The sequence below is a fragment of the Macrobrachium nipponense genome, chromosome 11 (assembly GCF_015104395.2).
Source record: "Macrobrachium nipponense isolate FS-2020 chromosome 11, ASM1510439v2, whole genome shotgun sequence".
NCBI classification, from domain to species: domain Eukaryota; kingdom Metazoa; phylum Arthropoda; class Malacostraca; order Decapoda; family Palaemonidae; genus Macrobrachium; species Macrobrachium nipponense.
This window is the reverse complement of record NC_061087.1, coordinates 47,243,952-47,269,964: the sequence shown is the minus strand read 5'-3', so window position 1 is coordinate 47,269,964 and position 26,013 is coordinate 47,243,952. Positions and strand designations below refer to the sequence as shown.

At 37.9% G+C, this 26,013-nt stretch overlaps 1 protein-coding gene across 1 annotated transcript in view; it reads left to right on the top strand.

Annotated features, from left to right (window-relative positions):
- LOC135205742 (uncharacterized) overlaps nt 1-26,013 on the top strand; it is a 142,651-nt gene that overhangs the window by 113,350 nt on the left and 3,288 nt on the right. Inside the window, exons 8-9 of the mRNA XM_064236844.1 lie at nt 9,325-9,525; nt 10,851-10,956. Coding sequence (XP_064092914.1) covers nt 9,325-9,525; nt 10,851-10,956 — 307 coding nt within the window. The remainder of the gene's footprint in view (nt 1-9,324; nt 9,526-10,850; nt 10,957-26,013) is intronic.

Below are 26,013 nucleotides of genomic sequence, written 5' to 3'. Positions count from 1 at the left end.
TAAATATCTATGAGCGACTACTTTCCGTTGTACCAAGTAATGATGGAACAGGACAGGGACTTTTCGATCTATTAATCAAAACGTTACAACGTCATAAAATTGACCCAGAAAAAATGCGTATCTGATCGCACTGATGGCTCTGCAAGCTACCGTGGGCAGTACAAGGGTTTACAAAGTAGAATTGCTGTTGTGGCAGATCAACATGTTCATGTATGGTGGTATGCCCATGTTTAGAATCTAGTGATAACTGAGACTACAAAATGTTGTGTGCCTGCAGTTTCCTTTTTCAATTTGCTTCAGAATTTAGCTACATTTGTGAAAGCATCATACCAGCGAATGGCTGTATGGATAGAAGTGGTAGGAAAACATCTGGGACAAGAAAAAATGAAACGATTAAAGCTAATAGGTGAAACTAGATGGTCAGGGAAATCAAATGCAGCAACAACTGTATTTAGATGCTTTGATGATGCTTCTGTGATTACTTGTGTGGATTTATCGGTATGCTTAACAATGATTCAAGAATCAGACAAGTTTGATGCAAAAACAAAGTATAATGCAACGTTTTTCTTCAAAGTCTTGAAAAGTATGAAACCATATTGACTGCATTTACTTATTTGTATATAATTGAAACTACATCCCCTTTATCAAAATACTTGCATACCAATGGATTAGATGTGTTTACTGCATGGAATTTGGTAGATACAGCTACAACAAAGTTGATGGAACAGACAAGAACATTTGATAATATCCACAGCAAGGCTTTTGAATTTGTAATTAAATGTAATGAGGAAATTTTGCAGATGAATTTGAATGAATAGATAACATTTCAAATTGATGCTTTGGAATATGCATTGCCAGTTAAGAGAAAGAAGAAGAAGATAAAAATGGCAGATGAACTTGCTAGTGATGAAGGAAGCTCCTCAGATCCCCTGGTTGGTTTTAGAATAAATGTGTGTTTAATTTGATAATGAATCGTATTCTTCAGTCACTGGAATCCCGCTTTGTACAACACAAACAGTTGTATAAAGATTTATCTTGCTTGGACTCTACAAATTTTAAAACAATTGCTGAGAAAGGTCTTAAAGATGAAGCATTGAGAGGAATTATCAAGTTGTTTCCATAAATCATCAGAGATCAAGTGAAATTGGAACTGTTTCTTTTGCTTCAATCTTTGATGTTTTAAAGTTATTGCTTCATGATGGTGAAAATGTGGGCAGCAGCTGAAGATGATAAAGACAAGGTTAAGAAATTCAATGTCTGAAGAAAACTTGGAATCTTACATGTTACCTTCCATTGAAAAGGAAATGTTAGATGAGCTGGATAATGAAGTAATAATTAACAGTTTTGCACAATCCTCCACTGAACTTAAGCGATTGCTCCTAATATAGTGGACTGCATGTAATAGGTTTTTGTAGTTTTTAGCTGTCTATATACAAATTGTGTAGTACAAGTATGCTTAGATATATCCGAATATTATTTCAAAATTCTTGATAAATTGGTATATGCATGTCATACTTCTGTATTGAAAGTATATTTAGTATACTTTTATTTTGTGTATTTCACAATTATGAAAGTAAGTAATCAAAACCATATAAATTTAGTCTTTTGATGGGCTAGACTAAATAAAGGGGAGGTGATAAAATTTGACATATGTCTGATCAATGGTATGTCTAAATTATTTGAACGAAAACTTAAGTAGAAAACGTATAAAGAATGCAGGCTATGTGTATCTTCTTGATTTTCTTTACAGGTTTATTGGATTACATTTTTAGTTTGCAAACATTTCAAAATAACACTACTTTACATGTCATTAAACTTTTGGTTAGAAATTCAACTAAGCAATTATGTATCTATATTTGGTATTACTTTACATTATATTTAGGTGATTTACACTTATTAGTAAAAAATAAACGTTCCAATAATTTGTCTTCTGTGTTTCCACATGCGCATTTTCAAATATTTTATGTATTCGTTATGTGAACTCTATTATAGTATTATGGCTGAGGGTTGGAGTGGGCCCCCTCTTTTGCCACCTGGCAACCACAATTTTTAGACCCAGTCCGCCACTGCGTAGGAAGGTGAGTGAAACAGGGTCTAGGCCAGTCAAATGAGGTGAAGAAAATGCTGAGAAATGAACAAATTTATGGAAAGCTGCAATTTGTTTTATCGCCTTCATAATAGGGTACTTAATAACATAACAATTTTGCATCCCTGTATCACCCCGGTTTTGGCCGCCACCTTGAAAAAATGGCGGCCAAACATAGTTTTTCGTAAATATCTCGCTTCATAGTTATATTACAGGACACGTATCAAAATACAAATTGTTCTAGGTAACATTTCCTACAAACAATGTTCTATACACTTTTTTGTATATTGCATGGTTTTGATGCTACAGGCACGAGAAGGTTGTTAACTCTTTTGTTTTTTTCAGACCCCTTTACCTAAAGTGCCTAGGAAAATCATCTTCCAGAGGTGTCCTTCCTCCTTTATTCTTGCTTAGGATAGACAGTTACTATTCATTGACAGAATTACCACCCTTATGCCCATACATCTACCCAAAGTATATAGTTTATGATAAATATCTGAGCTTTTTCTCTACTCTGTTTCATGAGTTACGCCTTCTGGCACTAAGCAGAAGTTTGGCATTCACATTCCTCCATATCTATGTTTACATCAGGGTTGGTACAAAATAACCCTTTACATGACATACATATTATAGAACATATTAATCCTGCCCTTCTACAACTCCAAGTGGCTGTGTCTGTGGGAGGCAAGGAAGCCAAGTTGAATGTACTTTTACTCAGTGATTTGGCAAAACATTGATATCTTAAGTACCAAAGGGATTCACATTCTTTGTTAACATACAACCGAAGGATGAAAGATTTTCAGAAATGGTTAGGAATTGATTGGGGTTGGAAAATGATTGGAAATCGACTAGCCCCAATCACTACAGATAAAAGACCCTGCTCCTCTAGATCTTTTGAACATTGTATCATGCAAATGTCTCAAAGGATGTATGACAGCCACTTGCAGTTGTAGAAGGGCAGGATTAAAATACTTTGTAATATGTGTGTCAAGTAAAGGGTTATTTTGTACCAATTCTGATGTAAACATAGGTGTGGAGGAATGTGATGACCCCACGGATGAAATGCCAAAATTCTTCTTAGTGCCAAAAGGCATAGCACATGAAACAGAGTAGAGAAAAAGCTCAGATATTTATCATAAACTATGTACTTTGGGTAGATGTTTGGGTATAAGGGTGGTAATTCCGCCAATGAATATTCACTGTCTATCCTAAGCGAGAATAAAGGAGGAAGGACACCTCTGGAAGATGATTTTCCTAGGTACAGTAATGCTCAAATCTCATGCAACATGATTCCATAGGATTTCGTTCAAAATTCACTGACTTTTTTTCAGAGACCCCATTACTTGAAGTACAGTGGTGCTCAAATCTCATGCGACATGATTTTTTTTGTATCATCCAGATTCTCAGGCTGAACGTGACGTTACCAAGTAGTGTTAATTTTTTATTTCTTTTTTTACCTCTAATTCTAGGCATGTTGAAAAGTTTTGCAGGACACATATCCAGATACAAATTTTTCTACGTAACATTTCCTACAAACAATGTTCTATACACTTTTTTTTATATTGCATGGTTTTGATGCTACAGACACGAGAAGGTTGTTAACTCTTTTGTTTTTTTCAGAGACCCCATTACTTGAAGTACAGTGGTGCTCAAATCTCATGCGACATGATTCTTTTTGTATACAAAAAAGTTTATAGAACATTGTTTGTAGGAAATGTTACGTAGAACAATTTGTAAGATAACTATTAAGCGAGATATTTACAAAATAAAAAAACTATGTTTGGGCGCTATTTTTTCAAGGTGGCGGCTAAAACCAGGGCGGTACAGGGTTGCAAAATTATGTTATTAAGTGCCCTATTATGAAGGTGATAAAATAAATTGTAGCTTTCCATAAATTTTTCCTTTCTAAATCCCCATTTGACTGGCCTAGACTTGGAACAAGTACTTTCGTAGTATATTCTACATTTTCAGGTCCACACTGAATATAAAAGAAGTTAACAGGCCTTTCTATGCAAAATCAGAAAGAGGCGGCGAGGTTACAGTTTATTATTCTGGCCGGCATGTTCTTTAAGCGAAAGAGATAAGGAAAGAGGATCAAGTTATAATCCTGGATGGAGATTTAAATTCCATGTTGAAGTCCCTTCAATAAAGATGAACTCCATTAGATTCCTTTATCGATTATATTTGACCCTTCAGATTATCGATGAATTATTCCAGTTAATAGCATGGCCTATCTTAAGCCAGTGATCCGCAATGCCATCATTAGTTAATCTTCTTGAAATGGCATATTTGTACTGAGAGCATCTTACCTTTAGCTCCTTAGAGGTCTGCCCAACATAAATCTTATTACATTCTCTACAAGGAATACTGTATACAATATTGTTTGAACTTGGAGGGCTATTCTTAATTAGTTAATCTTCAAAATATTATTATATTTAAATACTAAGTTAATATCAATAGTTTTTAAAATGGATACAGCACGAATGAAATTAGGATGAAATGGTATATTTAGAATATTCTTAAATTCTTTTTAATATTGATTGGATTGTAATACGTCTTTTTTTGCTTTATTTTTACAAAGTTCCAAAAATAATTTTAAACTTATCTAAAAATTCTGGACTACAGATTCCAAGAGCTCTGAGATACATACTGGAAAATGTTGACATTTTAATTTGTTTAGCATGGTTAGAGTAAAAATGAATATGACAAGTTATTCATGGGTTTCCTATATATTTCAAAACTAAAATTGGTGTTATTTCTAGGAACTAAGACATCCAAAAATGGTATACAATTACTTTCATATTCAATTGTGAATTTTATGGATGGTACAAGATTATTAATTGTATGCAGGAAATCAGGAATATTTACATTTTCTTTTACAATACAAAAGCAATCGTTTACATATCTAACCCAAAATACCTTAGAAAATCAATTTCTTGGAATGAGTCCAGATTCAAAAAATTCCATGTAAATATTAGAGAAGAGTTGTGAAAGTGTGTTGCCCATCCATGGCCATACCAAATATCTGTTCATAAAAATTATCATTTCTTTTATTGGTCTTGATTAATCCATACATGTAAGGTAAAGATGGGCCGATCGTCGTCACTTTCTCTCTTATTGAACTGAATTCCTTTAATATAGTTTTCATTTTAGAATTAAAACTTTTTATGACATTAGCAAATGGGTCTTTCCATAGGTCTTTTTAAGTACTAGAGTCAGATAATAAGTTTTCCATTTTTCTCCACATAACTGATTTTATCCTTTACTACAAAACTAATTGGATTTGTCAGCTCTTGTAATTTGCAAATTTTCATCTTTCTTCGTTTCTTGAATTGCATCGACAAACCTTTTCGGGAAATTCACTATTTTATTAAGTATTTGAAGTAATCCAAAAAAAGTCCTTTAACTAAATTAATTGACGATGATATACTTGTGCTTTTCTTTTATAGCTTGGATATTTCTGAAATGATGCTTGTGTACGAAACTTCATCACTAATGGCATACGAGAAACCATAATCTAAAGCACATTTAAGGTTATGGTTCAGTTCTGTGCTTGAAAGATTTGTTAAACAATCATCTTTATGTTTGTTGTTCCAGTCGCTTATCTCAATGAGGCTTTTTAATTTGTGGGCGAGCCGTCCATTCATTATTTTGAACTCTTCTACCCCACTTTCGACATGTTTTGTGACTTGATGTTTGTCACAGGATGCACTCTCTTGTCCACGACTTGATGTTTTTTTTTTACTCATTACCAGATATACTGTTCTGCTATGGTTTGGGCGGTTGATCAGCCTGATGGGTGGGATAAGTTGTGGGCGAAAGCAAAAGCTCTCTTCTGGCAAGTATGGGCGAGGATGTCCAGGACTCACCTAGCAGGTGATGGTCGTCGTTCTGCTGTTGATCCATTGCAGTCGTTGCAGGCCTTTCTTGTCCTTCTGTGCTTTTGCTCTCAGGATAGGCTGGATGGTGTTGAGGCAGTTTCACGATAGGGCGTCTGCCACAGTGTTCACTGAACCCTTCAGGTACTCGATAGTGCAGGAGTGCTCAGCTATCGCTGCCAGGTGCCACTGTTGTTGCACTGACCATGCATCTGCTGGTTTTGTGAAGGCCTGCACCAGTGGTTGATGGTCTGTCTGTACCACAAACTGTTGTACTTTGAGCATGTGGTGGAAGTGGCAGACTGCTTTGTAGACTGCAAGGAGCTCCCTGTTGAATGTTGAATATTTCTGCTCTGCTGCGGTTAGCTTTTTGCTGTAGAATGCCAGCAGAAGACGACCATCATCAGTGTCCTGCTCAAGTACGGTGCCCATCACCCTATTACTTGCACTGTTGTCGGAGTGAGGAGTCTGTAGGGTAAAGTTTGTCAGAGTGAGGGATCTGTGGGGTGTTGTCACAGAGGTTATTGCTTCATTCACTTACATAAATACTTTGTCTTGATTTTCTGACCAATTTAATTTCTGTTTGTTTCCTTTGAGATATTTACATATGGGGCTCATTATTTTTGCAATGTTTGGTATGAACATTCTTGCACTGATTTCACTGTTGCTGGTTTGGGGAAGTCAATTATTGCTTTAACTTTCTTTGGCAGAGGTTTAATGCCATCTGGGCTAACTTGGTGTCCCAGAAACACCCCATTCACTCTCGTCTTCCCGCACTATGAGTCCGTTTTTTTTCAGTCTTTGCAACATTTTTTCACATATTTGAGGTGTTGTTTTAGTTTTGGGCTGAAGATCACTATGCCATCGACATATACCACACAGAATGAAGGTCCCTGAACAGTTCGGCCATCAATATTCGGAATGTTGCCCCTGAGTTACTGAGACTGAGACAGCTGTAGTTGAATGTATAGGTGCTGAACAGGGTGATGATTGCGGTCTTCTTGATGTCTTCTTTTGCTAACGGGACTTCGAAATAGCCTTTTAGCAGATCAGTTTTTATGAATATTCTTGCTCTGTTCATTTGATTTGTTATGTCTGCTATATTTGGTTGTGGGTATATGTCCATTTTTGTTTTTACATTCAGTTGTCGGTAATCTCCACAGGGGTGCCATGTTCCATCTGTCCTCGGTACCATGTGTAGGGGTGACACCCGTGGGCTGGGGGCTTTCTGGCATATTTCTGCTTCTTCCATCTATTTGAAAGCCTTCTTCGTGTAGGTGAGCTTCTCTGGGGCCAGCTGTCTGAATCACGAGTGGCTGAATGCTGTGTTTTTTTAGGTCGTGCTTCAGGTTGTACTTGAATTCTTCTTCATATTCTTGTAGTGTGTCTCTCATCTCGTTGACTCATTGAATGTTTTCATTGTTATATGTCTGCTTGGCTTTTGGGATCAGTTGTTTTGCGGCAATGTTAACTAGTATGTTTTGTGCCATTAGGAAATCTGCTCCTAACGATGCCATTTGCACATCTGCTGTGATGAAAGACCATTTGTAGTCTTTACTTTCGAAAGCAGTTTTCATCCTCTGCCTTCTGTACATTGTCAGTGGTCCTTTGCTGGCTGACATTATGTGGAGGTTGGTGGGAGAGCAGGGCTGATTTGTTTGTGGCCTGCACGAGCTATTGACATTTGTGAAGGTTTTGTGAATAAATTGGTAAACTGTAGACTCTATACCGCTTGTACCTCACATCACATTGGTGACCACTGGAGAGATGCCCAACAAAGCCACCAACAACAACCCTGGCTGGCTGGAACGAAGAAACTGCATGTTCCTGTGTCCACTAAGAACTCCATGTCAGATCTTTCATCTTTTAAGAAGAAGCATGTTTCTTCTTTCAACTTGTACCTGGAAGAAAGACAGCAGCGAGCAGTTGTGATATCTCTTACTAGACAACCTGTCTGCTCACCGCTGATGTTAATATGGTTGGGTCGCTTGTACAACCCTACAGTATGTTTTTATAAGTATAGGCAGTCTTTGTCACATATTCTAGCCTTGTTTCCAAACCTCCACTGCAAAATGCATTAGCCCTCTGGAGGTTCTTGTTTCTTTTGTTTAGGCATCCCTTCGTTTTCTTGTGTTGGGAGTTGCCTTTTGTATATGGGGGTGGCTGGCTCGTGTGGATTGGTGTCTGATTCTGTATCTAAAGTCTGTTGGTGGTGGTGCTGCAGCTGTTGCTGCTGGCTGTGAGGGGTCTGCTGCTTAGTGGGCCATATGAATCTCATCAACTATTACCAAAAAATCTTATATGGGCATGTTGAAGGCTTTGAACATGGCTACTTATTAATAGATGACTGGGGACATCCAATTCATCAAGCCATCCTGCTATCTGCTTGAAGACGTCGTCCAGCAGGAATTCAAGGACAATATCTGTTTTCCGCGTTGGTGAGTTGATTTTCTTTGTGTCGAAAATTGCTTCCGGCCTAAAGAACCACGCTTTTGGATGGTGGGGCATGAAGGGCGTATGGAGGTGGCTGCAAGGCTTTCGCTGATGGCTTTGGGGTTGTTGTTGGTGGCTTTGTTGGGCATCTCTCCAGTGGTCACCAATGTGATGTGAGGTACAAGCGGTATAGAGTCTACAGTTTACCAATTTATTCACAAAACTTTCACAAAGGTCAATAGCTCGTGCAGGCCACAAAGTAGTCCTGACCTCATGACAGATAGAGAAAGGGATTAAATCCAAATGTTCTACTCATGGACCCCGCATAGGTCCCTGTTTGACATTCAGGTAAAAGTATGTAAATACTTATAAACAACACCAAAGGACAATTCCGCTTCTATCCTTCTCTAAAGACCACAAGAAGCCCTCATGTTGTACTGGAGCCTTTTCCATGATGAAATTACAATTTTAATTTACTTTTTTTAATAATAAAGGCTTTTGTGCTAAGCTGGTGTACAGGAAATTAGATCAACCAAACATTTCCTTAAGAAACCAAAAGTTTTAACTGCCCTGAAAAAGAAGTTATACACGTGCCTTCCATTACTCATGGCTTTATATTTCACAAAACGTTCACTCAAATTATTCAGGAACATTATTATACCATTAACGTTAATTTAATTCCGAAGAACCTTTCCCCACTGGTTCACTCTTTAATTAAAATTAAAGGGTGATTATCACCTTCTACGAGTAAACCCTCTGGTGTCATTTGTAATGTTGTTACTGTTTATTTTTCTGTTATTGTCGAATAAGTGTTCTACCAAAATTTTTAATTCATTAGAAGAAAGATGCCCAAAACCACACTCAGCAGTAAAGAAAAAACATCCAAGTTAGCAAGTTTACTGAACATTTGCAATGTTTTATCCGCAGCATAACACAACTTCTAATAGGAATGCCACCTTCTCGAAAGAAAAGAGGGTCTGGTAGAAGACGAGAATTAAGAGGCAGAAAGCATCGTCGAAATCCGAGAACTCCCCTGCCACACTTTGCTCCTGGTAATCTGTTTGACACACGTCTTGTCTCCTGCAGACCTGGCTCCGAGAGAGACATCAACGCCAAATGCCGAGACACGTAAGTGGTACTTAATTAATGGTATTTAACATGAAAGACGGGTTTAACGGAAAGGATCAGGTTTATAAAACCAGCCTTTAACTGGAAATGTCTTCTTAACATCATTTTGGTTTTTTTTTTTTTTTCTCAGAATAAGTTGGCTTTGTGCCAGCAAGGATTCTTGCCCGTACAAGCAGGGTATGAATATGTAGCGAACTGTCTCCTGTCATTCCTTACAGACTTGGGGACACACCAGGCAATGAATGCACCCCATTTGTATAAGTGTTAGACCATATCTGGAAGATACGTAAAATGGTTTCACTCACTATTTGATAATAGCATTAAATACGTAAAGTTAACTTGCTTATGACATCAGCCACAAAAGGCTTAAGTCTACAAATATAGGGAAACAGCAGTTATGTTTGGTGTATCGAATCCTCCCACAAACCATGTACCGTTCACCTCTATCTTGTATGTGCCCTCTCTCTCCCTGAATACTAAAGTCCTTCCTGTTTCAGCACCTCTTCCACCTACCCACCCAGGCAATGCTTTCTCTGTCTTACTGCCCATTCCTGCCAACACACTTGAGTTTTACATATCTTCATCAGTCATATTCTGCATTTTTCTACGTAACTATTTATGTATCTTCTTTGTGCCTCTACATTTCCCATTCTTTCATAGCCTTATTTTATTACACAAACAGTCCATCTGAGCAATTTCTGTCTTTATTCTGTCATTTACATTCAGAATCTAGGCTTCATTTCTCTGAAGGGGTGTTAGCTCAGCAAGCACTTCACACATTCCACCTTTACTATTATAAACATTCCTCTTCTTCCCCAAACCTCCTTTCAGATATCCAGCTTCCTTTCTCCTCGCATCTACCTGCAGAAATCAGGAACACCCTTTACAATGAATGGCTTTGAATTTTGAACTTTCTCTGTTTTCATAATGAACATTTGATCCACCATTCTGTTTTTTTTTTCCTTTTTCTCTAGTACCTACATCATTTTATTAATAATTAGTATTCCTTTTACTCAAAAGAAGAAAAGCCAGACAAAAACAATAATGGATACGTTGTCAAAGAAAGGAAAATTTTGAAACTCCTGACATTATACGTTTAAAAGGTAGGATAAATTTCTTTTACCAAAGGGCTAAATTTAAACTCAGAAGCATACAAAAACTCAATTTTATATACCTACAGTGTTAAATTGTCAATATTCATTTCTTCTAAATTGATGTCTTACTCGAAACTCAAAATAGTAGAGATCACCAGTCCTAGAAATATGAAACTGTTAGTAAAGTCTTCAAGATAATTGAACATCCCAGTTGTTCGTCGTCTTTTTCAGAATTCTTCCATCAAGATCACTTTCAAGAATGCCTTTGGGTGCAAGCGGTATGAATAGGCCATCGCTTGCTGCCTCTCCCGTAACACCTAAACCATCCTGTTCACAGGTATGTTCAAGTCTTGTCGAAGCCAAATTTGCAAAACAAAATTTAAAAAAAAAATAGAGAAGAAAAACTAGGAGCCTATTTAAAAGGTACTTACTAGCAAAATAAAGTTGTAATAATTTTGAATTACTAAGGGTCAGTTGGTTTTCAGTGGTACAAGTGATGATTTTTCAGCAGTAGCACTGAATATTATTAACATTAAATTTCGAGAATTTCTCGACGATGAGTCAGATTTCCTGGTTCTTGCTCGATGCTATGGGCCTGGTGCAAAATCTTAAAAAGACGCCGACTCTGAACCAGAACAAACAGTGGTGGCTACACAAACACGAGGTCTTATTTAAAGTTTTATTACAAACATATACTCTAAACATACAAAAATATATACCCAAGCTATTCGAATTTACTTTACTCACAAAACAAGATTAAGTTTACAAAGACATTACTATAGCTGGATTTACAAAACCTGGTGACCAGGAGGTCACCCGAGAAACAAATGAATATGAATAAAAAAAGTCCCAGGAAATGAGATGCACAGAGATACTCAACGCTTTACGCTACAATGAACAATATAGACATTCGCTGCGGACGGCCTACCCTTAAACAATTCAAAGAACGAAGTGTGAATTATGGACCGCATGTGGGTCGCTAACTAAGATATAATAAGGCGTGATCCGACCTCCAGCTTACAAGGGGCACGTGCAAGATTTTCCCCTCATGCATATATAAGTTGTAAACATTATATTCCTAACTTAACGTAAGTTAAAACATGCTAAACTCTACGGTCAAATAGAGCCTGGTTTCACCAACGAAAAATGGAATAGATATGTTATATTTGATTAGAAAGAATTTTTCTGTACTGTTTAACATGCACATGATTTATTCTTGACACTTTCATTCTAATAAATAAATCATAAAGGCCGTATCCTTAAATTCCTGAATATTTAACTCAACGGAAAACATGGACATGATACGTGTCAATATAAATCGACGATGGCCTCGATAAAGTCGGGTATACATAATAAACGTTGGAACAGGGCCGTTTCTAGTTCATTAGGCGCCCCAGGCAAGAACTCGTTATGGCGCCCCCCTTCCCTCCAGGCTGGAAATAATAACATAAACAATTTCGAACACAACTAGCATCTCAAGTTCCACAACAAAACAACATACTTTATTAATAAATCATCTTCACGTATATGTTACACAACAAGGAAAAGTATAGACTCAAAAGTATACAAACTATTTTTGTAAATTTTAATAGAATAACATCATTATACATTTTTATTGCAAATCCTACCTAAGATAAATTGAAAAAGGTAATCTTGCCAATCTAAAACCATAGAACTCAATGCACATATGTTGAGGGCCATGCTAAAACTATTAAATACAAGTTTTCTTCACTGATTTTTCATATTTAAAACCTGACTCTTCTTGACTTTCTTGCAGCAAAATCATCTATAGTGTCATCATACGAAATCTGTTTGGATATTTCTCTATTAATACTAATTATTGCCAGCCCATTTAGGCGCTCCTGTGACATAGTAGACCTTAAATATGTTTTAATGAGCTTAAGTTTAGAGAAGCTTCTCTCTGCAGATGCCACAGTCACAGGTGTAGTGGCAGCATTTCTTAATGCCACCCACATGTTTGGATAGATCTCTTTCAGGCCTTTCTCCTCCAGAAAAACAAGAAGGTCTAATGTTGTCATATTTTGTTTTGGCCATTGTTTTGGAAATGACTGCATCTCTACAATCAGTTCATCATAATTTAAATCAGAATGATCCCCAGATGTGAGTGTATTACACAAATCTTTTGCCTGCTTTTCTAGCTCACTTAGATGTCAGGTCAGAGTTTATGAGAACACTGAATTTCTTTGCAACATCACTCATCATTCCAGTTCTCTCTCTCTCTCAGAGATTCAATGGCCATATCCACAACTACATTGAAAAATGAAAACTCCATTTTTTTCAAGGCATCGGTAATAGGTTCATCAGGGGTCTCATAGGAAAACTGCCTTTTAGTAGTTCTGAGTCTTTTCTGCTTTAGAGCAGCTTCCACATTCATCTCCTCACATATCTCTTTGGCAGATGTCTGAGCATCAGCAAACCCAGTGTCTCTGTAGCTAACAAGGGAGGTTTCAGCCTTCTTGAGAATGTCAACAGCTACATCCAGATGCATGCATTGTGATTGCAGAAGTTTATTCACAGTTTGAACTTTTCTAAGGATATCATACCACACCACCGTACAAATAGAGAACCGGTATGATGATCCCACCTCTTCTGCTAAGGCTTGTGCTTCAATTTTAATAGCTGGATCTGCAGTGCTTGCTCTCAACTCTAAAAGAGCATCTCTCACTTTTGCAGCCTGGAATCGTACAACGTCAACACTGTTGACTCGACTCTCCCACCGTGTGTCTGCCCAGGATTTCAAAGTTGTGTCCACATGTTTTTTTAGGGTCGACCACCTTTGAGTGGAGGCAGAAAAGAGATTAAATCATTTTTGCAGGTAGCCAAAGTAGCTAGTTGGATCTGAGGAGCTCTTTGCTGCATCACACACAACCAGATTAACAGTGTGTGCTCCACATGGCACAAATAAAGCCCTGAGGTTTAACTGAAGAAGTCTAGCCTGGACTCCCTTGCTTTTTCCTCTCATATTTGCCCCATTGTCATATGATTGTCCTCTGCAGTCTTCAAAGGGGATATTAAGCTCTTCAAGTTTTTTTAGTATGAGTCTTGAGAGGTCTTCTCCTGTTGTCTGCTCGGCCTCAAGGAACCCGATAAAATATTCCTTAATTTGTGCAGTGCCTTCAGCTGTAACTATTCGAATTATCACAGATAATTGCTCCTTGTGACTTAAATCTGGAGTGCAATCTAAAATAATTGAAAAGTATTTGGATTGTCGAATTTCGGTCACCATGCACTCCACAACCCTCTTACTGTTGCAGTCAATAAACTCATTTTGAATAATATTGCCTAGGTAGGATGTATCTCCAAAAAGTGAACTTTGTTTCTTATAAAAACTACAGGCGGTCCCCGGGTTACGACTGGTCCGGCTTACGACGTTCCAAGGTTACGACGCTTTTTCTTAAATATTCTTTGAAAAATCCGTCCTGGGTTACGACGCTTGTTCCGAGGTTACGACGCTGATGCTTCCGACGCTCCGAGTTAACGACGCTTTTAAAAAACGCATACTATGATAAGAATCCTTTATAGTTTAGCACAGTATATTAATAAAAATAAGTTTTTGGTTAGATTACAACAAAAATTTTGAGGTTATGATGATTTTCGACACTTTTTATGTCGTATTTTTAAAATTTTTTTAGTGACGCCTCATATGCGGAACTAGTTTCTGAGCGAATGAATACACTAGCTTGGGATGCGCAGTTTATACCAGTCCAAAAGCGCAAATAATGAAAAAATCATTGCTTGTTTCCAGTATACATAATTAACAAAACTAAGTTTCTGGTTAGATTACAACGCAAATTCCAAGGTTACGACAGTTTTTTATGCCTTTTAACGATACCTCATACGCAGAACTAGTTTCTGAGTGGAGGGCGCATAAATTAATTTACGCTATTAAACTGTATGGTAACTATAGTCAAGGATAAGGAACGCATTCTCAAACAGTATACATAACCTTTAATACAAAACAGCAAAATATCATTGAAACATTATTTCACTTAAAGAATCCATTTATACTCTACTTAGACTTGGATATAAAAACCATAGTTTCTCTCTCTCTCTCTCTCTCTCTCTCTCTCTCTCTCTCTCTCTCTCTCTCTTTGTATTTTCCGACGAAAATAATCACTAATTAGTGTATTTTGATGTTTATTTTCATGACTAAATACATTTTTATAATACAAAATGATTTACTAATTTTCAAATATTAATTTTGATTAATACTGTATTAGTAAGTTTAATAAGTTAAAGAAATGATATCACATAATAAAAATAATAATTCTCTCTCTCTCTCTCTCTCTCTCTACTACAAAGATGTATGTTTTTTGTTTTGTATGATATAATATACATAAATATTAATATTAACAGCAATAATATCAATTCATTAAAGAAAATCATCCATAGTAATTAGTAAGATTTTAGCTTATATTTAAAAAATTATGGAAGAATGAAGGAAATCCCAGTCTTCTTCCAGTAACCCTTTCTCGAGATCCAGGTACTAAAATTGTCAGATATATCAAGTTCTGTGACAGCCAGGAGGGGGAAGAGCTGCAGTGTTGCAATCACGTGTTCCTGGGATGGGCCCCCCCCCCCCCCTCTCTCTCTCTCTCTCTCTCTCTCTCTCTCTCTCTCTCTCTCTCTCTCTCTCTCATTTACTGAGACTCGAGATTTTTTATGTACTTGTACTATTTGTTTTTAATACTTTCAAATAATAATAATAATAATAATAATAATAATAATAATAATAATAATAATAATAATAATAACTGTAATTACAAAATTCATATGTGATAGTATTTTAAAGAAATACAATACGTACTAATCTATCCATGTCACTTTTAATTAAGATTAACTCTCTCTCTCTCTCTCTCTCTCTCTCTCTCTCTCTCTCTCTCTCTCTCTGCCACACAAGATAATAATGTGTCATAGTGGTAACTCCCTCCCTCTCTTTCGCTGGAAGCGTTATAAGTATTTTTTGAGAGAACAGAGAGAGATAAACACTCTCTCTCTCTCTCTCTCTCTTCTCTCTCTACCAAGATGAAAGAATTTTTATGGTACTAGTATGTAAAATGTTTATTGATAATTTCAGTTATTTAATAATAATAATAATAATAATAATAATAATAATAATAATAATAATAATAATAATAATAATAATAATAATAATAAAACTTTAATTACAAAATTCATAATGGTCGTTTTTTAAAGAGATGAAAATGACCTTTCCATTTCACTTCTGGTGCGCTTAGTTGCTAAGAGAAGAGTGAGCAGAGGAGGCAGGGCTGCCGCCGATGAGATTTTCAGGAAATTCCAAGATCACATGAAAAAACCCAGCTTACAGAAATATCTAATTTAAATGAAAACTAATACAATCCTACTTACTTCTACATACATGACTATGATAAAGCCTCCTAAAGCTCCTCCTCCTCTGAGTCTTCATCGTTTCCTCTTGACAATGTCGACGACTCTATTTTTCGCTTATTCGGGGAGTGAGTCTACAAACTATTTTGCTGTTGTTGTTCTTGCTGTTATTGTTCTGGATGGAAAAGGCCAAAAAGGTCTGAAAAAGGTGTTTCATGTCGATTTAAAGATACAGGAATTTTAGGATAGGACATATATGATTTATTTATTACGTATAATGAAAATGTAAAAAATGAATAATGTGCGTGCCAAACAGTACAGAACAATTACTTCTAATTTGATATATTGTATTTATTATAATTTTCGCTATTTGATCGTAGATTTTAGAATGAGGCTCGAGTAAGCTGGAGGTCGGATCACGTTGTTTTTATTTTGCTTTTCCATTCTTTCCAAATGTCTTTTGCTCGCATATGCTCCCTCCAAGTCGTTGATTAATTGTCCCTTGTCATAGACTGTTCTGCAAGCATAACCTGTCTTTCACAGTTTCGGCTTAAATGAATTCTTGTCTCGACTAGATATTAAGTAGTAAGTACATACCAATATCCTTTATTCTATATATATACTTTGGTACATATATACCTCCCCAAAAGTCGGACTTGGCTCAGTACTTTCATTTTCCCCTGACTCTTGTCTAGGCTTTTACGAAAACAAGCGAACTAATGACTAACCTGGTTTTTTCTAACGTGAAATCGTTTATCAAGGCAAATCAATCATCGACACTTACAAAGCAAGTTCTACATATCTGAGTTATTTTATGGGTTAATTTTGTGTTTCTTATATTCGGAATTCTAGCAAGAGTTGATGAAATTTTATTCCTTTTTATCTTGCTAGTCACCACTGGACAACTTCAGCCATTCTCACTGAAAAATAAGTGAAATATGCTTAGGTTAGGAAAATACACATGAAAAGATGTGATCTAAAGAAGGACCCAAATCAATCTAAGACTATATGGATAGTACATCCCACGGTCTAGGTACTATGTTCCTACACCGTGGTATATCCGAAATGAATCAGCAAGTGAACGAAATTCAATATCAGGTAATTGATTTGATAATCAAGCTCCCAGAGAATGGAAGGCCCATCTGCTGATAACCTGAACGTCGCCTTAGGTGAGGCTGGTGGAAAGGTTTCTTGCTTTTTGAGATCTTTGCAATCCCTTAACAGTACGTTCTTGAGACTGGCAGTTTTGTTCACTGAATAATATACATAATAGACTTCTAGACCTATAACCTTTGGAGAAGAGGTGGGCAGAAAACTATGCCAAAATCTATTGATTGATTAGCAGTTTTCGCGTGGAAAACGTAGTAAGGATAAGATATATATATACTATATATATATATATATATATATATATCTATATATATATATATATAGTATATATATATATATATATATATTATATATATATTAGATCATATCAGTAGTGTTATATTAACGTTTGTTTACGTACTTTTGCTTTCAACATTTCAAAACTATAAAAAATAAAAACGGTTACAAAAGACGAAATTACGATGTAGGAAGAACTTTAATATAAAAGAACATTATAAATCAGAATTAAAATATTATTTACAAAACTATTTTCAAGACAAAGTAGAATGATGTTTTGGAAATGTCGGTCTCAGTAGGAAAAGAAGTAGGTTAAAAGACACCACATTTTATTTGCGACGCGTTTCGTTGTTTCTTCATAATAACATTTTCAGGCCTAAAAGAGACATTAGAGTATTTTAATAGTAGTTACAAGATTACGCAATCATTATTGGCTGACAAAGCTGAGTAAAAGTAGCAACAATAAGATATATGATAAAATCTTTAAAATGAATTACAACAGCCTAGGTAGGTACTAAAAACAAATTGGTGGGAAAGACAGATGGAAAGTTTGCACTATAAATGAGTGATTGAATGATTTATATTAAAAACAAGGGATACAATGAATTGTCAAGGTTAAGATCTGGTTCCCTTAGAAATATTTCTATCCACTCAGATATTCTCAATAATGACTCTTCTCCGAAAGTACCAAGAACACTAAAGTGGTTTAATCTTCTACCTGCGGTACATTCCTCTTTGTGTTGTAAAATCGGTGATCTGGTTGGCTTGGCCAGCAAGCAACCACTACGAGGAGAAATGCCATAATGTTCGTAAGCGGACTGACCAAGATGTTTTTCCATCTTGGGACTGACCACTTTGACTGGCCAATATAGGTGGCGCTGCAGGCGTCACATTTGTAAATATAGGTGATACCAGACAAAAAGTCTGAAGGTAATTTTATCCTTATTGGTTTAACAGCACTTGAATAGTATGGTTGTTGGTAAATATTAATTTAGGGTTAATATGGGGAAAGTTATACTTAAACATATTTTTTAGTTCTCTTGTAACGTATTTAGAACAGTTATGAAAGTGGAAAATCATAAAACTTAGTTTTAAAAAATAAAATAAAAATTGAAGAATGCTTAAATCAGTAGTACTACCTATTTCCTGAGTGACGTTCTTTCGTTTGGAAAGGAGGACGTCAACTATGCTATACACAAAACTGTGGAAGAGGTCTGACCATTTAATGGGGGCACAAGCTTCTTAATTGTTAACGATTCCAAAACAGAAAGAGAATAATCACTGGGAGGTTGGGCAACGATTTCCACATTGTTACACAAGCACCCAATGTCTCGTTAGCAATTAAGCATATTTTGTCCCCATTAAATGGTCAGACCTCTTCCACAGTTTTTTTATAGTATAGTTGACGTCCTCCTTTCCAAACGAGAGAACGTCACTCAGGAGATAGGTAGTACTCCTGATTAAGCATTCTTCAACTTTTATTTGATTTTTTGAGACTAAGTTTTATGATTTTTCACTTTTATAACTGATATTAATATCATAATTTTTAAAAGTAAACTGTTCTTTTCCTAACTATACAAACCTGAGGCCCTTTGCATTAGGAATGAATTTCAGCGTAGGCTCGAATACAGCCGTAAAATTCTTGAACAAGGTGGTTAAGCAGTAACTACCGTCTGGTAGGCGGGTAGGCCCGCCTGCCCGGATGTAAACACTCCACTTTGCCTTTCGGTCCAGTTTTCAGATAGAGGGGTGGCATGAGGTGGGCATTAATGTGAAGGACCTCAGGTTTGTATAGTTAGGAAAAATACGATTTACTTAAAAAAAATTGTGATTTGTTCCTACACGATATACAAACCCTCGGTCCTTTGCATTAGGAAGACTCAGTGACTGGTGGGAGGAATGTGAGTGAGCCTCTAAAAATGTCTGGAGTTCAGCACCTGTGCTATTCCTCCTGGAAGGAGGAGGGCCCTGCCTCAGACAACTTGATTGAAGTATAGGAGCTGCATGACCAAGAGTCTGACTTCTGGGCCTTTTCGAAATGAGTGAGGAATCGCAACTTATCTGAAAAAGGGCTGGGAAGAATATTTAAAACCAGTAGCATTAATACAAAGTTCTGGGAAAGGTTTGCATTATTGCCAGTCTCCTTCCACCCCTTGCTAGACGAAGGAGTGGGATTGCTTCTATGATTCTGGTAAGAAAAATAGAAAGGAAACTTGATGTGCAAGCTTACCACATCAAATGCCCGACCAGTAAGTGTACGTTCAATGCCTATCCTCAACATGAAGGAAGAGGAGTAGAAGGACAAGGAGGGTAAGTGGAGAGGCTCGCATCCTTCTTACCTCCAGAACCACACACCACAGGCAAGGAGCCGGGTAAGCAAACACAACTTGTGAGCAACCACTGCTAGTCCAAGGAAAAGAGGTTCCAAGGACCTGTGGGCAGATCCAAAGAAAGAAATATATAAATGTGGTCGTAATGAGACTGCATCTATCTTCTGGTCTGGCATATTCTTCAGGGTGATGAAAATATCCAGCCACTAGCACTGCTCACTCTCTGAGAGAGCGAACAGTGGACGTATCCAACTGCAGTGGAGTTTCTCATGATCTCGTAGGACTTGGAGGAAAATGTGTCATTAGACAATTCTGCATTGGAAATCAGGAGTGGATAAAGGTATCAACACTCAATGAATGGTGTCATGTAGGTACAGCAATACACCAATAGGACACAGTAATGACTTATCTGGATTAACCAATACAAAGTCCAAAGTGCAGATCATTATGAAGGATCCGGACTCGTCAACAGATGGCGAATGACTGCGCATCCGAGACATAGTCACAACATGACACACTCCTTTTGAAGGGTGATGTTGATTGTTGAGAGCAAACCATGTCAATCTTGTTTGCCAACAATGTTGAGGAATAAGATGATGATTCTCCGAGGTATGTGCACATTAAATGAGAGTCAAATGCTTTCTAGAGTCCAAGGTCCCTGTGATAGCAAGACAGAAAAGTTTCTCATCAGTCATTGAATCTCAACTAAGGAAAAACAATACTACTTAGTGAATGACTAAGGTGAATGTAGACCTATGTCTTCACAGTTGAGAAAAGTGCACTCTTACGATACTGATCATAAAAAAAGTCCCGTCGCTGACACCAACCAATGAAGACGGCTCTAATCCCTAGTGTTTTACGGAGGACTGAAAAGTTATTCTGCTATTTCATTGTTGCTCGGCGAGGAAGTCTGTGTTTGCAATGAAGACGGAAAGTCTTTCAGTAATGAAAACACAGGGATTGTACTGCCTGAAGGACTGCTTCTTGTGGGTTGGATCAAGTAGGAATTTTCTATCTACTCTGGAAGCAGAGCTAGTCGGGCGGAGAACAGGTGAAGTTTTCCATTATTCATTTTCAATTTGGGGTGAACAAAGAATAATTTAACACCTTACGAATTAGAAAATGTATTTTAGAAGACAAGATTCAAATTGTCTGAAGAAAATCATTCTGCGTCATTGCAGCGGCCTATGGGGCAACAGACTTCTGTTATACTGTGGGGTGAACAGAAAGATGATAATAAGTATAATGAGATATATCTCTGTCTGAAAATTCTCGCAACAGCAAATGTGGAGCACAAGACATGGGCCTTATGGGAGAATTCCGAGCCAAACAGAGACCTAAGTCTTTGATGGCCAGGGAGAGAGATTTGAATTGGTAGTTAATCCTCAATAGAGAAGAAACAATACTAAGACGAACAGAATCAGGGTTGAGAAGGCAGTGCTCTGCCCCTCGCAAGACTCCTTACACTGAATTGCCTGGTAGTGCACTCCATGTTGGAATGCATTCGGCTTATAGCCAATGAGCGCAAAAAAATACACTCAAGCATCTGTATTTTAACTGAAATGGGAGGGAAAGAAACCCTCTTGTTCGTTGATAATGCAAATGTTGTGGCGTTGTTGGCTAAACAATACCACTAGTCATCTCAAAATCAAAACCGGGAACTCTTGGGAGACCTGAAGGACTTTCCTGAGTTTCAGTTTAATTAAGAGAAGGTACTATTCGTCTTTGTCACATACCAGAAGAATTAACTTCCAGATATGCGCCTATTACTCAGACAGTGCAACTGAAAACAGATGCATGTAGTGAGGAGAATATACTAATATATTTGTAGGTTCCTGTAAATAGCGCTCCAACCTAATTCTTCTCCATTTGAAAGACAAGAATGATGACAAGAAGCAGACCTCGTTCATTCTCTAATGAAGAGTGAAGGTGAAGTTCAAGTCAAACTGGTTGTTCTCAAAACAGTAGTGCTGGAGAGGCGTTCAAACTTCTCAGTGCTATCCATCATGAACAGATTGATGTGTATTCAGCAAGATCCTAAGATTAAACCAAAAACATAGTCTCTCGGATTCAAACTCTGGGAAGTAGACTCTATAGAGTTCCTCTTATTCCCTTGTTCATCCCGGTGTAACCAAGGAAATCAAGGGAAAATAGGAGAGGAGGATTGACTGTTCTTGCCTGCTCTTCTCTGAACTTACAGTGTTCTCACTCTGTCAAACAAAGCATTCATTTCCTACAACTGTTTTGTTTGCACAAATGTAAGCGAAAGTTAATTGGAGTTAAATGCAGTAAAACCTGGTGAGAACTTGCCACGTCTTGCTACGCATCTATCTTCTCTGTGATGGAACCTCACGAAGAGGACTACACAGAGAACCTACTCTTATTTCCTTCAGATGCCTTGTCCTGAAGGACAACGACATCGATCTTGGCACCTGAAGAATAGCCATTCCTGGCTTTCACAGGTGGGTCCAACCCACCAACGTGGTTCGGTCCCTTCTCTCGCCCTGTGCCACTGTGATGATGGAGTGAAGTCTACCTATCATTGACTGTGGGTGTATGACCCCCCTTAGAGGTTATACACTCAGAGACACTCATATGAGAGTACCCGACACAGCCCCAGTTCCATGAGCAGTGCCCTTGGAACCAGAGACAAGAGAACAAACCTGGGTTCAAACTTCTGAGGCTCCAGAGACACCATATTTTGGGGATAGTGTCCAGTTCCTGCTCCAGAAAGAGCGAGTAAGCCAAAGAGACAGTCAACTGCTACCTCCCCAGGGAAAGGATGCAGACCCTTAGAAGTCTCTGCAACACAAGAAGGGAGGATGCTATTTCATGGCAAGGGACTGCACTGATCAAGAGCAGAAACTTTGTTCAGTAGGGCCCAGCACTCAGCTTGCCCAAGCCGAATTAAATGAGCTGAGCAGATCACCACTACTTAATTATGAGTGGTAATCGTCAGCCAAAAAACTATCACTTTTTCCCAATTAACTGTTCTGCTTTGAGGCCGAAGCTCTGAGAAGAAGGATAAAGAGGGATTCTGTGTCTGCTGCATGTGTTCAGACCCTAAGGTCCAAGACATGAGGACGGTATTTGACAATTCACCTACAAGGTGTTCCATTTAGTACCAAGCTCTGCAGAACTCCAAATCAGACTGAAGAGCAAACTCATCTGTACTGGCACAGGCTCATTTTGCTATACAAGCACTCGGCAAGAAACCCCAACTCTTCCAAGACAATATTTGGGTGAGCCTTGTCTCACCCTGGTTCTTGGTAACATGATGAAGCCGAGAGCTCAGTGAGCGCCAGCAAAACCAAGTTCCAGGAACTCGGCAAGACTCCCGATTATTGTAATAATTATTGGGAATACCTGTTGCCTGAGTGTTTGGAAATTGCAGAAAACCAAATCACTCTGAGAACACCAGAAATTCCAAGGAATTTAATCACTTCGCGAGACTCCCGATTTTGTAATATTAATTGGGGATGTCCATCCCGCCCAAATGTTTGGAAATTACAGAAAACCATAACTCTGAGAATGACAGAAATACCAAGGAGTTCGAGCATTCAGCTAGATTACCGGGTATTGCAATAAAAATTATCAGGAATTCTTGTTTTACCTGAGTGTAGAAATTGAGGAGGAACGGGCATTAAAACCAGTCATATATGTGGGCATTTAAGACTGGAATGCAAGTACAATTCAACAGAATATGCACTCGAGGCTCCCAAAATTTAAGAACCCACAGGGAACTGTGAATTGAAATCCGTCCGAAAGACAGAAAGAGAACATAGTCTCCAGGTGTCTGCAGCCTAAGGATCCAAACACAAGATGTCAAGATGGTGAGAGGTCTCCATCATTGACAGATCTTTCCTCAATGATGTGGACGAAGATCCGGTGGGACCCTAAGATCTTTCCAGGAATGTAGTCCCCCAACATTGAATCCTGCTGAGAGCACTCTGCAGGATCCCTCCTATTCCCTTTGGCCCTCCCGGTGTAGCTATAGGAAGTAGAAGGAGTAGGTGTGAAAGATTGGTAGCTCTCACGTGCCTTGCTAGCAAAATTAACATAAAAAGCGAGTTGTGGGCAGCCATCAACCTGTGATGATGGCTGCGATGCAAGTCTAGGAGAGCGTTTTTGCCCTGGAGAAATGCTTTCCCGAGGAGGATTATGAAACTCTCGCTCAGCAGGGGAAATGTCCGCCACCACCGAGACCGGGTGGTCACACAAACGTGACCATGGTTTGGGTGGAGTTGAGCGCACACCTCACTGGCAAGGGCCAGTACCGTCCTCCAACGCGTCCCAGTCCTTGTCGAGGCCAAAGCCTCTCAAGAGGACTGAATGGGGGACCCACTACCGGTCTCACCACATGCATGGTCACACGGGAACATCACGTCAACCCTGGGTACTGAGTGATCGCCACAAGACCGATCACCACGAAGGCATGAGGCACCTGAGCTACTCAAACCTTTCTTCCACCCTGTGCCCGAGTCATGATGGTGAGTGGACTCAGCGTCATAGACTCTAGATGCACGCAAATTCGTCAATTTATGTGCACTCAGGTTATCTGGCGAACGAGCACCTGACATGGAACCAGTCCTAGGGGCAGAACCTCTAGGACTAGTAGTGGGAACCGAAGTTTGCGCTTCTATGGCTCTCGACACTCTAGACCCTGGGGACAGTGTGATGGTACCTGTTCTTTCGGCCAGCTTAAGACCCAACTGCCTCCTCAGTTCGAGAAGGCAGACCGTTATAAGTCCTGTGATGAGACTTCTTAGTGGGGGAGACTACCTTCTACTTCTTCATTTGCCAGCAGAAGTAGACTTAATAATTAATTCAAGAATTAATTAAACTCTGTGTTGTTTTCAAGTAATAGTAAATTTCCCTGAGATTGTGAATTTCACTTAGAAATTTTGAGTTTAATAATAAATTTTTTTTATTCAAAGTTTTTATGAGTGTTTCCTTGAATCACCAGTATTATATAAACTATATCTATATGGAATATCTATATATATATATATATATATATATATATATATATATATATATATAATTTTGTTTAGGTAAAAATATAGAGTGATAATTGAGTTGTTTTCCTTCAATCTTATTGAAGTGAGTTAGAACCAGGGAAATACTTAAAGATTTAATGTTGTTGATGGAGTGATGACCTTTAATTAATTTAATTCTATATAAGAATACCTCACACCTGTTTTAATGAACTTAGTCAGATTTCTTGCATGATTATTATGTTTTTTAAGGGATCACTGTTGCCTTTAGAGTAATCAGTCGTGTTTTATCTGTGATGAAGATACAAGTATCTGGCTGCTGTGAGGTGAGGTAAGAAATTTTCATTGTTAAGTGTAATGACCAGATATTTGGATGCTTTGTCACAGGTTTAAGTGGTGCCCAGAGATCCGGGAAAACAGATCACATTATCACTATAGCTTATACTGGTGGTGTTAGGGATACATTTTGTTAGGAGAGTGACCATATAGTTGTTCTTGCATTTATTGTATTGAATAAGTTGAGTAACTTAGAGAAAATGACTGTTCAATGTTCAGGAATTTTTAGCAGCTCCTTCCATCCAAGTGTTATCTGAAACCACTCTGACTAAGGCACAGTGGAACGCTTTAGCAGTAGCATGTGGTGGTTATGTGTATACTAGTATGGTAAAGGAGCAAATAAGATGTATTGCTATGGAAACATTGATAGACTCTGGCGGAATAATTGATGAAGATGAGTTGGAATTAGCTTAAGAGTTGTTGAATGTAGCACAGGCTGATCTTATAAATAAGCAAGATGAAAAGGAAGAGAAAATTAATGCAGAGTTAGTTCTTAGATGCATTGAAGCAGAAGAAAATTTGATTAAGGTGAAAATGCAGGCTGAAATAGAGAGACTGCAGACTGAAAGAAATAGAGTAGACGTGGAGAAACAAGAGAGAAGAGAAAGAGAAGAAGAAGCAGCAGGAGAAGAGGAAAGAGAAAGGGTAAACGAGGAAAGAGAAGTTGTAAGACATAAATGGGAGATGGAATTGATAAGAGCTAGAACTAATTTACCTGTAACACCGTCTAACCTTAACCAAGGTAATCAAGACCCTGTATTTGATGTAGTAAGAGTGCAGAAGTTAATCCCTAAGTTTACTGAAGGAGCTCCAGATGAGGTTTTTGATCACTTTGAGAAAGTGACTTCAGGTATGGGATGGCCTGCATTTTCAGCTTAATCAAATTTTCATCTGCTTCAATGCGTCTAAGCTCCAACTCTGCATCACTTTTCTCTTTCTTTTCTTCTTGCTTATTTATAAGATCAGTCTGTGCTA